Below are 17,261 nucleotides of genomic sequence, written 5' to 3'. Positions count from 1 at the left end.
TACTTAGAAAAAGCTTCACTAAAGGGACTCTCAAGTCCCTTTTTATTGTTTTTGTGTGCTTGGAATTTGAAGATAAATAGTACTATCCCTCTTTTATTTGCAGCCTTGATATATAGCCAAAGTATTGACACTAGAACTCCAAAAAGCATGTATTTGAAAACATTTCTATCTTTTGAGAATATTGTACTGAACACATCTTACAATTTATGTTCACATCTTCTGACACTGTTGTACTTTTGCAATGTATTATCTTTCCGTAGGAAACTATTTTCTCTCAGGTCTTTTGGTGTATCATTAGGCTAAGTAAGAAGTTTGGGTGAATGTCTGAGATTTTGAGGCAAATTTGTAGTAAGGTGTTCTGATTTCCTGCATCATGAAGTATTGAGTCTCATGGGAACTTCAAATCATCTATGTAGCACACACAGTAAAATAACAGAATTTTAGAGCTAAAAAGAACTTTAGCTATTATCTACACAGATACTCTCCCTTTCTCCCTCCCACCACTGTTCATAAATGTTTTGGGGCCTATTCCAGAGTTTCCTTATTTCAAAATATACAATATGAATAAACCTTAAAGTTTTAGTTGTTTCTTCAGTATTAGCAAAATAAACCCTAGTCAAACCAGAAAGATTCTGGGGAAAAAAGTCCTAAAGTTTCTCTTCACACAGGCTTATCTTATTTCTCACAAGATAATATTTCTGCACAAGGGGACACTACCAATTAAAAGAATTATGCCATTATCGGAGTCTCCTAAGAAGAAGAATGGGGTTTTAAAATTCAGGTCTTCGACTATATGATTTTCATACAGTGTACCTATATATCCATTTAATTATTGACATTTTAATAAAATCTATATGCTGTATTTTACAGACGACTTGGGGACTCAGTCAGGCATTTTTCCCTTACTTAACTTACTTGAATTACTTAAAAGTAGATAGTGCCAGATTTTATGACCCAAGGCATAACTTTTCACTTTGTTTATCTGATATGTCACAAATCTATAATTCATTTAAACTCTCTCAAAAGTACATCATAAAATAAAATACTTATTTGAAATTCATATCACAGTTTGTAAAGTTATTTTCTATGATTTTATTGATTAATTTTTCATTGTGAGTAACTACATTAATTTTTAACATTTAAGAGATACTGTATATATCTTACTTTGGGGAGGTGAAATAACAAACTGATAAATAAAACACATGCCCGCAACTACTCCATTTAATATTTCAATATTCTAAAGATTGCCTATAAATTTTAGCCTGTTGTAGAAGCCTCTCTCAAATTCCTTTCCCATATTTTTCACACATGGTATAGAAACTAAGGCTGACCCCCCCTCCTGCCTCCCTAGACACATTCTTAACTACTACCCAACTGAAAGAAGAAACTTCAGAAAAATTACTTCCCATTTCTCAAAGGTCATCACTGATCACCTAATTGCCAAATCCAATGGCCTCCTGGTCTTAATCTTACTTGGCCTCCCTGACACTATTGATTCATTCCTTCTTGAAATTCTTTAACTTTTTCAAAATAAACTATTAAACATTAACTCCGTTTTGACTGTTTAAACTTTGTGCTTTGAATCACCTGATGCTGCTGGGCAATTCGGAGGATTTTGCGAACTTCTTTGTCTGATGTCAATGGGCTTCTGAGCTTGTTCCAAAAGAGACCGCTGAGGAACACTAATGAAAAGACAGAACAGCATGTGTCACATCCTAACATTCATAAAGGGAATGTACAACTCCACATCAAGACCAACAGAAGTTTTAAGTATATGGGTATGTATCAAACTAAAAAGAAGTAGAGTTTAAGTAATATTTTCCAATTTCCCCAAATCTGCTCTTTTATCTAGAAGATAGAAACAATTTCCAAAATATAAAAAATTGTCTTTATACAAGTATGTTTCCTTCACATATATATTTATTTCTAAAAATTCCTATGAACTTTCTTTAAGTTAATATTCAGACATTATTGCTACCTGGGTAAAACAGCAAGAAACATAAATTTATAGTGTATGTGAGTATTTTAACATGATAAAAACTAAGTTATTTTCATGTTAAATATTCCACTATTATAATCCTGATTTCAAATGCTTGGAATTTGCGTTTTTTAATGTCCTGTTCCTAATTTAGATACATGGATAAATAGATAGGACACTTTAGTTTTCACTATTCAAATTCAGGGAATATTTAGAAAGTTTCTTTGGACCAGTGCTGCTAAATTTTATAGCTGCTTTGGAATTTCTATATAGGAAGGACTTTGGTTATTGATTTAGGCCTAGAACAGACAAGAGTCTTTTCTATGACCCCAAATTTCAGGAAAGACTTAAGTTTCAGTTAAATTGATTTCATAAATATAACCATATTTAAAGTAAATATATATGCAATTCATAAATTCAAAACCCTTTTTTGTAATAAGAACAACCAATTCCAGTTTAGTAGCAATATTGATTTTTATATACCCCATGCTTAACAGTTATATTGATTTTTATATCATAACCCATGATACCAAAACAGATACACAAAACTAAACTGATTTCTCCCCCTTTGTTGTCAGAAGGATCATGACAACTCATTCACTGAATGCATAGTAAGAGAAAGTTCCCAATCTTGCTTTAAAATTTTTCAAGATTTCTGCACACCAATTAAATCTAAGGACACAAATACATGGGGGTTTTAAAGAATAATTAGATAAGAATATACATGCTAAATACTATCAGCTCTATGCCATCTGACCATACTGTGCAGAATCTTGAATACAGTAAGTACTCAATAAGTATTTACTGAATGACTGAGTGAATGAATATAGGTTAAGTTCTCTCCACTATGAGTTGGAGTTGGAAGGGGTATGATTTTCAAGGAACATCTAAATTAAAATTTAGCATTCAAAAAAATGTCATGAAGAACCTAGGGGTAAGACAGGAATAAAGACACAGACCTACTAGAGAATGGACTTGAGGATATGTGGAGGGGGAAGGGTAAGCTGTGACAAAGTGAGAGAGTGGCATGGACATATATACACTACCAAACGTAAAATAGATAGCTAGTGGGAAGCAGCCGCATAGCACAGGGAGATCAGCTCGGTGCTTTGTGACCACCTAGAGGGGTGGGATAGGGAGGGTGGGAGGGAGGGAGATGCAAGAGGGAAGAGATATGGGAACATATGTATATGTATAACTGATTCACTTTGTTATAAAGCAGAAACTAACACACCATTGTAAACCAATTATACTCCAATAAAGATGTAAAAAAAACCCAAATATAACACATTGCATACATCTAAAATATGAAACATGATCTTTGAAAATTACTGAAGATTATAAATATTACAGAGTTAAAAATTACAGTGACTGATATAAATTATTGCTATAATATTGAGTTTTAGATTTGATTTTCCCTATAGGTTATTTTAGGTTTGCCCATTCTGTGGCATTAGCTTCTGAGGTTAGCAATTGTGTGTGTGTTTTACCATGTAGTACATCACAAATATCATGTAATTGAAGTATACATGACACACATGAAATTTCACACCTTTTTATTGTAAATTACTAATTGAACACTGTCCAAGAATTCACTGTTGTTTGTGTTATTAAATTGTGAATGTTACCAGCTAATCATCAAACTAAATAACACTGAGATTGCAGTATGTCCAAAGGTGAAAGATCTAGTTAATGGATTGTTGCAGTTTTAAGGTTTTAAATATGGGCCAGTGATATCATTGATGACTATGTTGTCATTAATATTTTAGTGTTGAATTCACACAGAACTTAGTATCAAATAAATAAGCTTTAATTTCCCATATGACAGTAAATCAGAGTAATCTGAATATAGAAATCAGAGACACATACCTTGAAGAGAACTTGACACGATGTACATGATCCTGGTTGTAAGGCATAGAAATAGATCTCTCTTGGACCTTAAAGATACAATGCAATACTTTGGTAGAATTCTGAATCATACATTTTTTGAGTTATTAATTCATGGGAAAATATTCTTCACAAAGAGTTATTTTCTTAAAAATCCAGCTTATAAAATCTGATTTTCATAAATAGATTGTATTTCATTATTACTTATAGTATAACATTAGAACCACTTAACCATAATTTTTTAATATATCCTTGAATTTTAGTATAACAACAGATTCTGGAGATCATATAATCAAACACCCTCATTTATTATTGAGGAATCTGTATCCCAGAGATGGAAAATGACTTTTCTAAGAACTTTACATCAAGTCAAAGGATATCTTTAATCAGACTGTAGGTCTCCCACCTGCTAATTTAATGTTCTTTCTATGTTTTCATATTACTTTTTATAGCAAGTTCAAACTTCTCACTCACTCACCTTTTCTAAAGTGAATACTAGATTTTCAAAAGTTGTAACACACACACACATCACTAAAAACCTCTCAGGAGTCTAAAGTGTCCCTTCTTTATTGTAAAAATTTTTTTATTAGAGTATAGATGCAATATTGTGTTAGTTTATACTGTACAGCAAAGTGAATCAGCTATATGTATACATATATCCCCTCTTTTTTTTTTTTGCAGTACACGGGCCTCTCACTGCCGTGACCTCTCCCGTTGTGGAGCACAGGCTCCGGACGCGCAGGCTCAGCAGCCATGGCTCACGGGCCCAGCTGCTCCGCAGCATGTGGGATCCTCCCAGACTGGGGCACGAACCTGTGTCCCTTGCATCGGCAGGCGGACTCTCAACCACTGCGCCACCAGGGAAGCCCCCCTCATTTTTGGATTACTTTCTCATTTAGGTCACCACAGAGCACTGAGCAGAGTTCCCTGTGCTATACAGTAGGTTCTCATTAGTTATTTTATACATAGTATCAATAGTGTATATATGTCAATCCCAATCTCCCAATTCATCCCACCCCCCCTTTTGCCCTTGGCATCTATATGTTTGTTCTCTATGTCTGTGTCTTTATTTCTGCTTTGTAAATAAGATGGCCTGTACCATTTTTTTCCAGATTCCACGTATGTGTGTTAATATACAATATTTGTTTGTCTCTTTCTGACTTACTTCACTCTGTATGACAGACTCTAGGTCCACCCACGTCTGCACAAATGACTAATTTCACTCCTTTTTATGACTGAGTAATATTCTGTTTTATATATGCACCACATCTTCTTTATCCATTCCTCTGTTGATGGACATTTAGGTTGCTTCCATGTCCTGGCTATTTTAAATAGTACTTCAATGAACATTGGGGTGCATGTGTCTTTTTGAATTATGGTTTTCTCTGGGTATATGCCCAGTAGTGGGATTGCTGGATCATATGGTAATTCTATATTTAGTTTTTTAAGGAATCTCCATACTGTTCTCCATAGTGGCTCTATCAATTTACATTCCCACCAACAATGCATGAAGATTCCCTTTTCTCCACACCCTCTCCAGCATTTATTGTTTGTAGATTTTTTGATGATGGACATTCTGACAGGTGTCAGTTGGTACCTCATTGTAGTTTTGATTTGCATTTCTTTAATAATTAGTGATGTTGAGGATCTTTTCATTTGTTCATTGGCCATTTGTATGTCTTCTTTGGAGAAATGTCTATTTAGGTCTTCTGCTCATTTTTGGATTGGGTTGTTTGTTTTTATTGATACTGAGCTTTATGAGCTGTTTGTATATTTTGGAGATTAATCCTTTGTCAGTTGCTTCATTCAGAAATATTTTCTCTCATTCAGTGGGCTTTTTGTTTTGTTTATGGTTTCCTTTGTTGTGCAAAAGCTTTTAAGTTTAACTATGTCCCATTTGTTTATCTTTGTTTTTATTCTTATTACTCTAGGAGGTGGGTCAAAAAAGATCTTGCTAAGATTTATGTCAAAGAGTGTTCTGCCTGTTTTCCTCCAAGCGTTTTATAGTGTCTGGCCTTACTCATCTTTAAGAAAGTATGTTTTTTTTCACTTTACAACTTGACTGTAATATCATAATCATTTCCAAATACTTTTCAATTCTAAATAAATTAATTTTTATTTTATTAACTATTCATTCATCTCATACAGCAAAAGACTCAAGAAAGAGCACATATAATGATCCAGCTTCCATCAGTAGTGCAGATTTACCTTCTGCCAGCATTAATATATAGGGCCATGGAGTGTTGCCTTGCCTAATTTAATTTTATATCTCTAGGTTTCTACTCAAAATAGTTTTTAGCTAACCACCAAAATAGATCATTCTGACATTCAACAAGGCAGTCATATTAGATTCTTCAGAAAGGAAAATTCAACATGTTACAATAAAAAATAAATATAGCATTTTCATGCTGATAACATTATGCTATAGTTTCTAGAAACTATAATAACCATACTACACTTTTTTTTCTCTTATGTAGTAACTTATCAAGGTTGTCTTTATACTCCAACAGACAGATACATAAGAAGTGAGAAATGTTGTCAATTGTCCACATGTTTTGTTAATGAATGTTTCCAAATACAACCAGATGTTTGGCAGTATGCAGGATAAGCATCTGACTGACTTTTTCCACTTTTGATTCAGATAACTGGAATCATATTGACCCAGTCTAGGCCTCCTGGTTCATGAAGCTGATCTCAGAAAGTTTACTGAAACTAGTTTACCAGAGGCCAAAATTACTCAGAAGAGATAAAGGCCAAAGATAAGTAAGGCTAATGCCTAATATGAATTGACTGTATTTGTTCTGAAAAATGGGGAGAAGAAAATGAGTAGTAAGAATAGCATATGTTATGGCAAATGATGTATTACAAATCAACCAGACACAGCTCATTATATTTTGGTCTTAACGTATCATGCTTATAGTAATAATTCTTATCTGGGAGTAAGAGTAAAGTCATCATTTAATAAGGCAGAGAGGGGGACACATTGCCTCTTGTAATTAAATAATACAATCCAGCCTATGTTCCTTCTGCCAGTAATTAGTATTTATAAAGCAGTACTCTGTTATTCATTTCAGAGGACTGTTAGTATCAGAAAGAACATATTTAAAAAGGATGGACCCAGCAATCCCTCTACAGGGCATATACTGAGAGAAAACCATAATTCCAAAAGACACATGTGGATAGCTTCAAGACAGCAGAGGAGTAAGACATGGAGATCACCTTCCTCCCCACAAGTACATCAAAAATACATCTACGTGAGGAACAGCTCCTACAGAACACCTACTGAACACTGGCAGAAGACCTCAGACTTCCCAAAAGGCAAGAAACTCCCCACATACTTGGGTAGGGCAAAAGAAAAAAGAAAAATCAGAGACAAAAGGATAGTGATGGGACCTGCACCTCTGGGAGGGAGCTGTGAAGGAGGAATAGTTTCCACACACTAGGAAGCCACTTCACTGGCAGAGATAGGGGGTGGGCGGGGGGGAAGCTTCAGAGACATGGAGGAGAGCACAGCAACAGGGGTGCTGAGGGCAAAGTGGAGAGATTCCCGCAACAGAGAATCACTGCTGACCAGGACTCACCAGCCTTAGAGGCTTGTGTGCTCACCCGCTGGGGTGGGTGGGGGCTGGAGGCTGAGGCTCGGGCTTCAGAATTCAGAACCCAGGGAGAGGACTGGGGTTGGCTGCATGAACACAGACTGAAGGGGGCTAGTACACCACAGGTAGCCAGGAGGGAGTCCGGGAAAAAATCTGGAACTGCCTAAGAGGCAAAAGACCATTGTTTTGGGGTGTGTGAAGAGAGGGGATTCAGAGTACCACCTAAACAAGCTCCAGAGATGGGTGCAAGCCATGGCTACCAGCACAGAACCCAGAGACGGGCATGAAATGCTAAGGCTGCTACTGCAGCAACCAAGAAGACTGTGTGCAAGCACAGGTCACTATCCACATCTCCCCTCCTGGAAGCCTGTACAGCCCGCCACTGCCAGGGTCCCGTGATCCAGGGAAAACTTCCCCAGGAGAACACACAGCGCGCCTAAGGCTGTTGCGATGTCATGTGGGCCTCCACCGCTGCAGACTCGCCCTGCATTCCGTACCCCTCCCTCCCCCTGGCCTGAGTGAGCCAGAGTCCCCAAATCAGCAGCTACTTTAGCCCTGTCCTGTTGGGGCGGGGAACAGATGCCTCAGGCGACCTACATGTAAAGGTGAGGCCAAATCCAAAGCTGAACCCAGGAGCTGTGCGAACAAAGAAGAGAAAGGGATATCTCTCCATGCAGCCACAGGAGCAGCGGATTACATCTCTACAATCAAATTAATGTACCCTGCATCTGTGGAATACCTGAATAGGCAACGAATCATCCCAAAATTGAGGCAGTGACTTTGGGAGCAACTATAGACTTGTGGTTTGTTTTCTGCACCTAATTTGTTTCTGGCTTTATGTTTATCTTAGTTTAGTATTTAGAGCTTATTATCATAGGTAGATTTGTTTATTGATTTGGTTGCTCTCTCCCTTTCTTTATATTTCCCTTTTTCACCCTTTGTGAGTGTGTATGTGTGTGCTTCTTTGTGTGATTTTTTTCTGTATAGCTTTCCTTTTAGCATTTGTCCTAGGGTTCCTTCTGTCAGTTTTCTGGGGTTTTTTTTTAGTATAGTTTTTAGCACTTGTTATCATTGGTGGATTTTCTTTTTGGTTTGGTTGCTCTCTTCTTTCTTTCTTTTTTAAATTACTTTTTATTTTTAATAATATATATTTTATTTTTTATTTTAATAACTTTATTTTATTTTTCTTTCTTTCTTTTTTTCCCTCCCTTTTCTTCAGAGCCATTTGGCTGACAGACTCTAGGTGCTGCAGCAGGTGTCAGGCCTAAGCCTCTGAGGTGGGAGAGCTGAGTTCAGGACATTGGACCACCAGGGACCTCCCAGAGCCACGTAATATCAAATGGCGAGAGCTCTTTCAGAGATCTCCATCTCAAAGTGAAGACCCAGCTCCACTCAATGACCAGCAAGCTACAGTGCTGAACCCCCTATGTCAAACAACTAGCAAGACAGGAACACAACCCCACCCATTAGCAGAGAGGCTGCCTAAAATCACAATAAGTTCACAGACACCCAAAAACACACCACTGGATGTGGTCCTGCCCACCAGAAAGACAAGATCTAGCCTCGTCCACCAGAACACAGGCACCAGTCCCCTCCACCAGGAAGCCTACACAACCCACTGAACCAACCTCACCCACTGGGGGCAGACACCCAAAACAATGGGAACTATGAACCTCTAGCCTGTGAAAACGAGACCCCAAACACAGTAAGTTAAGTGAAATGAGAAAACAGAGAAATACACAGCAGACGAAGGAGCAAGATAAAAACCCACCAAACCAAACAAATGAAGAGGAAATAGGCAGTCAACCTGAAAAAGAATTCAGAGAAAAAAAACAGTAAAGATGATCTGAAATCTTGGAAATAAAATATACAAGAAACGGGCTTCACTGGTGGTGCAGTTGTTGAGAGTGCACCTGCTGATGCAGGGACCATGGGTTCGTGCCCCGGTCTTGGAAGATCCCACGTGCCATGAAGCGGCTAGGCTCATGAGCTATGGCCGCTGAGCCTGCGTATCCGGAGCCTGTGCTCCACAACAGTAGAGGTCACAACAGTGAGAGGCCCGCATACCGCAAAAATAATTTAAAAAAATACAAGAAACGTTTAATAAGGACCTAGAAGAACTAAAGAGCAAACAAACAGTGGTGAACAACACAATAAATGAAATGAAAAATTTTCTAGAAGGAATCAATAGCAGAAAAACTGAGGCAGAAGAACGGATAAGTGACCTGGAAGATAAAATAGTGGAAATAACTACTGCAGAGCAGGATAAAGAAAAAAGAATGAAGAGAAATGAGGACAGACTCAGAGACCTCTGGGACAACATTAAATGCAACAATATTCGAATTATAGCGGTCCCAAAAGAAGAAGAGAGAAAAAAAGGCACTGAGAAAATATTTGAAGAGATTATACTTGAAAACTTTCCTAATATTGGAAAGAAAATAGTCAATCAAGTCCACAAGCACAGAGAGTCCCATACAGGATAAATGCAAGGTGAAACACATCAAGACACATATGAATCAAACTATCAAAAATTAAATACAAAGAAAAAATATTAAAAGCAGCAAGGGCAAAGCAACAAATAACATACAAGGGAATCCCCATATGGTTAACATCTGATCTTTCAGCAGAAACTCTACAAGCCAGAAGGGAGTGGCAGGACATATTTAAAATGATGAAAGGGAAAAAACTACAACCAAGATTACTCTACCCAGCAAGGATCTCATTCAGATTCAACAGGAAATTAAAACCTTTACAGACAAGCAAAAGTTAAGAGAATTCAGCACCACCAAACCAGCTCTACAACAAATGCTAAAGGCACTTCTCTATGCAGGAAACACAAGAGAAGGAAAACACCTACAATAACAAACCCAAAACAATTAAGAAAATGGTAATAGGAACACACATATCGATAACTACCTTAAAGGTAAATGGATTAAATGCTCCAACAAAAGACACAGACTGGCTGAATGGATACAAAATCAAGACCTGTACATATGCTGTCTATAAGAGACCCACTTCAGACCTAGGGACACATACAGACTGAAAGTGAGGGGATGGAAAAACATATTCCATGCAAATGGAAATCAAAAGAAAGCTGGAGTAGCAATTCTCATATCACACGAAACGCACTTTAAAATAAAGACTATTACAAGAGAAAAAGAAGGACACTACATAATGATCAAGGGATCAATCCAAGAAGAAGACATAACAATTGTAAATATTTATGCACCCAACATAGGAGCACCTCAATACATAAGGCAAATGCTAACAGCCATAAAAGGGGAAATCGACAGTAACACAATCATAGTAGGGAATGTTAACACACCACTTTCACCAATGGACAGATCATCCAAAATAAAAATAAAAAAGGAAACACAAGCTTTAAATGATACATTAAACAAGATGGACTTAATTTATATTTATAGGATAATCCATCCAAAAACAACAGAATACACTTTCTTCTCAAGTGTTCACAGAACATTCTCCAGGATAGATCATATCTTGGATCACAAATGAAGCCTTGGTAAATTTAAGAAAACTGAAATCTTACCAAGTATCTTTTCCGACTGCAACGCTATGAGACTAGATATCCATTACAGGAAAACACCTGTGAAACATACAAACACGTGGAGGCTAAAAAACACACTACTAAATAACCAAGAGATCACTGAAGATATCAAAGAGGAAATAAAAAAAATACCTAGAAACAAATGACAATGAAAACAAGACGACCCCAAACCTATGGGATGCAGCAAAAGTGGGTCTAAGAGGGAAGTTTATAGCAATATAATCCTACCTCAAGAAAGAAGAAACATCTCAAATAAACAACCTAACCTTACACCTAAAGCAATTAGAGAAAGAAGAACAAAAACACCCCAAGGTTAGCAGAAAGAAAGAAATCATAAAAATCAGATCAGAAATAAATGAAAAAGAAATGAAGGAAACAGTAGCTTAGATCAGTAAAATGAAAAGCTGGTTCTTTGAGAAGATAAACAAAATTGATAAATCACTAGCCATACTCATAAAGAAAAACAGGAGAAGGCTCAAATCAATAGAATGAGCAATGAAGAAGGATAAGTAACAACTGACACTGAAAAAATACAAAGGGTCATGAGAGACTACTACAAGCAACTGTATGCCAATAAAATGGACAACCTGGAAGAAATGGACAAATTCTTAGATTAGAAAAGCATGACCTCCCAAGTCTGAACCAGGAAGAAACAGAAAATATAAACAGACCAATCACAAGCACTGAAATTGAAACTGTGATTAAAAATCTTCCAACAAACAAAAGCCCAGGACCAGATGGCTTCACAGGCGAATTCTATCAAACATTTAGAGAACAGCTAACACCTATCCTTCTCAAACTCTTCCAAAATATACCAGAGTGAGGAACTCTCCCAAACTTATTCTACAAGGCCACTATCTCCCTGACACTAAAACCAGACAAAGATGTCACAAAAAGATAACTATAGACCAATATCACTGATGAACATAGATGCAAAAATTGCCAACAAAATACTAGCAAACAGAATCCAACAGCACATTAAAAGATTCATACACCATGATCAAGTGAGGTTTAACCCAGGTATGCAAGGATTCTTCAATATATGCAAATCAATCAATGTGATAAACCATATTAACAAATTGAAGGAGAAAAAACATATGATCATGTCAGTAGATGCAGAAAAAGCATTCAAAAAAATTCAACAGCCATTTATGATAAAAACTCTCCAGAAAGTAGGCATAGAGGGAAGCTACCTCAACAAAATAAAGGCCATATATGACAAACCCACAGCCAAAATCGTTCTCAAAGTTGAAAAACTGAAACCATTTCCAATAAGATCAGGAACAAGACAAGGTTGCCCACTGTCACCACTATTATTCAACATAGTTTTGGAAGTTTTAGTCACAGCAATCAGAGAAGAAAAAGAAATAAAGGGAATACAAATTAGGAAAGAAGTAATACTGCCACTGTTTGCAGATGACATGACACTATACATAGAGAATCCCAAAGGTGCTACCAGAAAACTGGTAAATGTAAATCAGTGAATTTGGTGAAGTAGCAGGATACAAAATTAATGCACAGAAATCTCTTGTATTCCTATACACTAATGATGAAAAATCTGAAAGAGAAATTAAGAAAACACTCCCATTTACCTTTGCAACAAAAATAATAAAATACTTAGGAATAAACCTATTTAAGGAGATAAAAGACCTGTATGCAGAAACGTATAAGACACTGAAGAAAGAAATTAAAGATGATACAAACAGATGGAGAGATATACTATGTTCTTAATTGGGAAGAATCTACATTTTGAAAATGACTCTACTACCCAAAGCAATCTACAGATTAAATGCAATCCCTATCAAACTACCACTGTCATTTTTCACAGAACTAGAACAAAAAATTTCACAATTTGTATGGAAACACAAAAGACCCCAAATAGCCAAAGCAATCTTGAGAAAGAAAAACGGAGCTGGGGGAATTAGGCTCCCTGACTTCAGACTATACTACAAAGCTACAGTCATGAAGAGAGTATGATACTGGCACAAAAACAGAAATATAGATCAATGGAACAGGATAGAAAGCCCAGAGGTAAACCCATGCACATATCACCTTATCTTTGATAAAGGAGGAAAGTGTATACAATGGAGAAAAGGCACCCTCTTCAGTAAGTGGTGCTGGGAAAACTGGACAGCTACATGTAAAAGAATGAAATTGGAACACTCTCTAACACTATACACAAAAATAAACTCAAAATGGATTAAAGATCTAAATGTAAGGCCAGACACTATAAAAATCTTAGAGGAAAACATAGCAGAACACTCCATGACATAAATCACAGTAAGATCCTTTTTTGACCCATTGGCTAGAGAAATGGAAATAAAAACTAAAATAAACAAATGGGACCTAATGAAACTTAAACGCTTTTGCACAGCAAAGGAAACCATAAACAAGACCAAAAGACAACCCTCAGAATGGGAGAATATATTTGCAAATGAAGCAATTGACAAAGGATTAATCTCCAAAATATACAGACAGCACATGCAGGTCAATATCAAAAAAACAAACAACCCAATCCAAAAATGGGCAGAAGACCTAAATAGACATTTCTCCAAAGAAGATATACAGATTGCCAACAAACACATGAAATGATGCTCAACATCACTAACCATTAGAGAAATGCAAATCAAAACTACAGTGAAGTATCACCTCACACCGGTCAGAATGGCCATCATCAAAAAATCTACAAACAATAAATGCTGGAGAGGGTGTGGAGAAAAGGGAACCCTCTTGCACTGTTGGTGGGAATGTAAATTGATACAGCCACTATGGAGAACAATGTGGAGGTTCCTTAAAAAACTAAAAATAGAACTACCATACAACCCAGCAATTCCACTACTGGGCATATACCCTGAGAAAACCATAATTCAAAAAGAGTCATGGACCACAATGTTCACTGCAGCTCTATTTACAATAGCCAGGACATGGAAGAAACCTAAGTGTCCATCGACAGATGAATAGATAAAGAAGATGTGGCATATGTATACAATGGAATATTACCCAGCTATAAAAAGAAATGAAATTGATTTATTTGTAGTGAGGTGGATGGACCTAGTGACTGTCATACAGAATGAAGTAAGTCAGAAAGAGAAAAATAAATACTGTATGCTAATACGTATATATGGAATCTAAAAAAATATGGTTCTGAAGAACCTAGGGGCAGGACAAGAATAAGAGGCAGATGTAGAGAATGGACTTGAGGACACGGGGAGAGGGAATGGTAAGCTGGGAAGTTCTGAGTGAGTGGCATGGACATATATACACTACCAAATGTAAAATAGATAGCTAGTGGGAAGCAGCCGCATAGCACATGGAGATCAGCTTGGTGTTTTGTGTCCACCTAGAGGGGTGGGATAGGGAGGCTGGGAGCGAGATGCAACAGGGAGGAGATATGTGGATATATGTTTATGTATAGCTGATTCACTTTGTTATACAGCAGAAACTAACACACCATTGTAAAGCAATTATACTCCAATAAAGATGTTAAAAAATATGTACAGCTGCATGTAAAGGATGTTTTAAAATATCTATCGTGGCTTTCTGTGTGTGTATGTGTACAGATATGAAATTAAACACATAAAAATATATAAAAATAAGTCACATGCACCCCAATGTTCATTTCAGCACTATTTACGATAGCCAGGTCATGGAAGCAACCTAAATGCCCATCAACCGACAAATGGTTAAAGAAGATGTGGTACATATATAAAATGGAATATTACTCGGTCATAAAAAGGAACAAAACTGGATCATTTGTACTGACGTGGATGGACCTAGAGACTGTCATACAGAGTAAAGTAAGTCAAAAAGAGAAAAACAAATATCATATATTAATGCATTTATGTGCAATCTATTAAAATGGTACCGATGCACCGGATTGCAAGGTAGAAATAGAGACAGAGATGTAGAGATCAAACATATGGATACCAAGTGGAGAAAGCAAGGGGGGTGGGGTGGTGGTGGGATGAATTCGGAGATTGGGATTGACATATATACACTAATATATATAAAATAGATAACTAGTAAGAATCTGCTATATAAAAAATAAATAAATAAAATAAAATTTAAAAAAATAAGAAGGATGATTATCCATGACATACATCATAATGGACTACTGTGAAGCATCTTGAAAGAGGAAATATAGTGATCTTGGGGCCTTGTCCTAATTAAGAACAGCAATGAGACTCATGACTCACTATGAGTAAGGCAAGAATTTCTGAGTTCTTCACCCATCCAACTATCTGTCCTTAGTGACCAAAAATTTTTTAGATAGCTAGCTGTAAGGAATGCTGTCTATAATGACACTACCTTGTCCACACAGGAACTGAAACTGCTACTTGGTCCTCACCAATACCATGTGCTAAATATCTATAAATAAACTCGTGAAAACAAAAGTCAACCTGGACTGACTTGATTATTCCCATAAATCTAAGACTTAGATTTATTCTCATGAATCTAAGAAAATAAGTGACAGATTAAATAGCCCAGACCCTGTCATAAACTACATCTCAAAACAGAAATGATCAAGGGAAAAAGTATGTGTGATTGTGTTACAAGCTGAACTACTGAATTTTTCATGGGTAATATTTTTACTTAGAAGAATGACTGATGAGACAAACTGTAGTTATTCAACTTGGGTATCTTCCAGGCATTTTATTTAAAATCAACTAAGTAAGCCTATCAATTCAAAGATAAAGCAACTGATGTTAGTTGTTAGCAATGATAAAATTGAGCTTTCAATTGAATATTAGAATTTTAAACTCATCTATCACTGTGCATTTGACAGCTTATCAATACTCAATTTTTATGATGAAATTGATATTAAAAATGCCATTTTTTGGTGTTGTAAAATAAAACATGTAAATATTTGGAAAGATCTACATATACAGTGAACCAATATTTTCCGACTGACCAACTCACGAAGATACAAAATTGTGTATGAGCAAAACATCTATTCACAGCACACAAGAGACTTATGGATTTTAATATTACTGAATATTCAAAATTTCACTGATATGGTTTTGGACTCCACTTCTCTAGTTGTGGTGTATTTCAAAGAATATCCACAATTATCTGAAAAATTCTCTTTTTCCAACCACCTATATGTGAGAAGTCAGCTTTTACTCATATACTTCAACCTAAACAACATATGGCAACAGGTTGAATGCAGAAGCGTATATGAGAATCCAGCTGTTTTCCATTAAGCAAGATGGAAAATGGTTATTTTCACTAAAATTTGTTTCTTATATTACCATCTAAGTTTTCTTACTTTTTAAATGAAGTAATAAATATTTTAAATTTTTTGGTTTTAATTTCTAATACATCATACATTGAATGACACAATCCAACTAAGTAAAAGCTTTTTGGGGTCTTCAATATTTAAGAGTATAAAGACATCCTGAGACCAAAATGTTTAAGGACCACTGTTCCAGGCACTTATTAGTGTCACAGCAACTCATGTAGAGAAACTTACCTCATTTTCTTTAGGATTTGGAATGTATGGCTGCAATGGTTCTATTTGGACTTCAGCCTGAATCGAATGAAATACTTCATCATTATCTGATGATTCATCTTCCTTTTCCTTGAAACAAAAAGGAAAATAAATATTTTACTTGTTGTTAAACTGTAAATAATACGAGCAATTCCCATCATCTTAATGTTCAATTAAAAAAATAATTTTCAAATATTCAAATTGATTTAAGCCTGTAGTTTCTAATAGTTTTTGGTCCTGGATCTCTTTCAGAATCTGAGTAATGCTACAGATTCTCTGTAGAAAACTGCATACAGACAGACACATATCTCTGCAAGTATTTTCAGGGGGATCACTGGCCACCTGCAACTCACCTATTAGATCCAGGTTAAAAATCTCTCGTCTAAAGCTTAACACATAGCCCCAGACTGTCACATTTAATAAGCGGTTATAGCTACAAAGTTTGGTCCTCCTGTGCAGGGGAAGATCTGCAACACAGCAGTGCAAATATTTCTTCTTGATTGAGTCCTAGTAGTTTAGGAAAGTTTCTGTTTTCCCATTTAAGCCAACTGATATTTCTTTAACTCAAACAGAATAATGGGAATGTGTTTTCTTTCCTTCTAGTGAGTTGAAGCACTCACATATGTCTTTAAACTCTAATAAATTTTCAGGTATTTCAAAAGACCTATGACTTTGACTAGAACATCAATAATTTTCTTTTTCTTTATGTTTTCTTTAAGAGTTACACATAAAGGCAGGAAT

The 17,261-nt window shown here is 36.2% G+C and overlaps 1 protein-coding gene across 1 annotated transcript in view; it reads right to left on the bottom strand.

The window, feature by feature from the left end:
• The window catches only part of NRK (Nik related kinase), a 167,577-nt gene that overhangs the window by 27,419 nt on the left and 122,897 nt on the right, over positions 1-17,261 (bottom strand). Inside the window, exons 14-16 of the mRNA XM_007462428.1 lie at positions 16,503-16,610; positions 3,848-3,915; positions 1,588-1,682 (exon numbers count right to left, since the gene is read on the bottom strand). Coding sequence (XP_007462490.1) covers positions 1,588-1,682; positions 3,848-3,915; positions 16,503-16,610 — 271 coding nt within the window. The remainder of the gene's footprint in view (positions 1-1,587; positions 1,683-3,847; positions 3,916-16,502; positions 16,611-17,261) is intronic.

The sequence above is a fragment of the Lipotes vexillifer genome, unplaced genomic scaffold (genome assembly GCF_000442215.2).
Source record: "Lipotes vexillifer unplaced genomic scaffold, Lipotes_vexillifer_v1.1 scaffold345, whole genome shotgun sequence".
In the NCBI taxonomy this organism is placed as follows: Eukaryota; Metazoa; Chordata; class Mammalia; order Artiodactyla; family Lipotidae; genus Lipotes; species Lipotes vexillifer.
The sequence above is the reverse complement of the archived record's forward strand: the minus strand, read 5'-3'. Positions and strand labels throughout refer to the sequence as shown.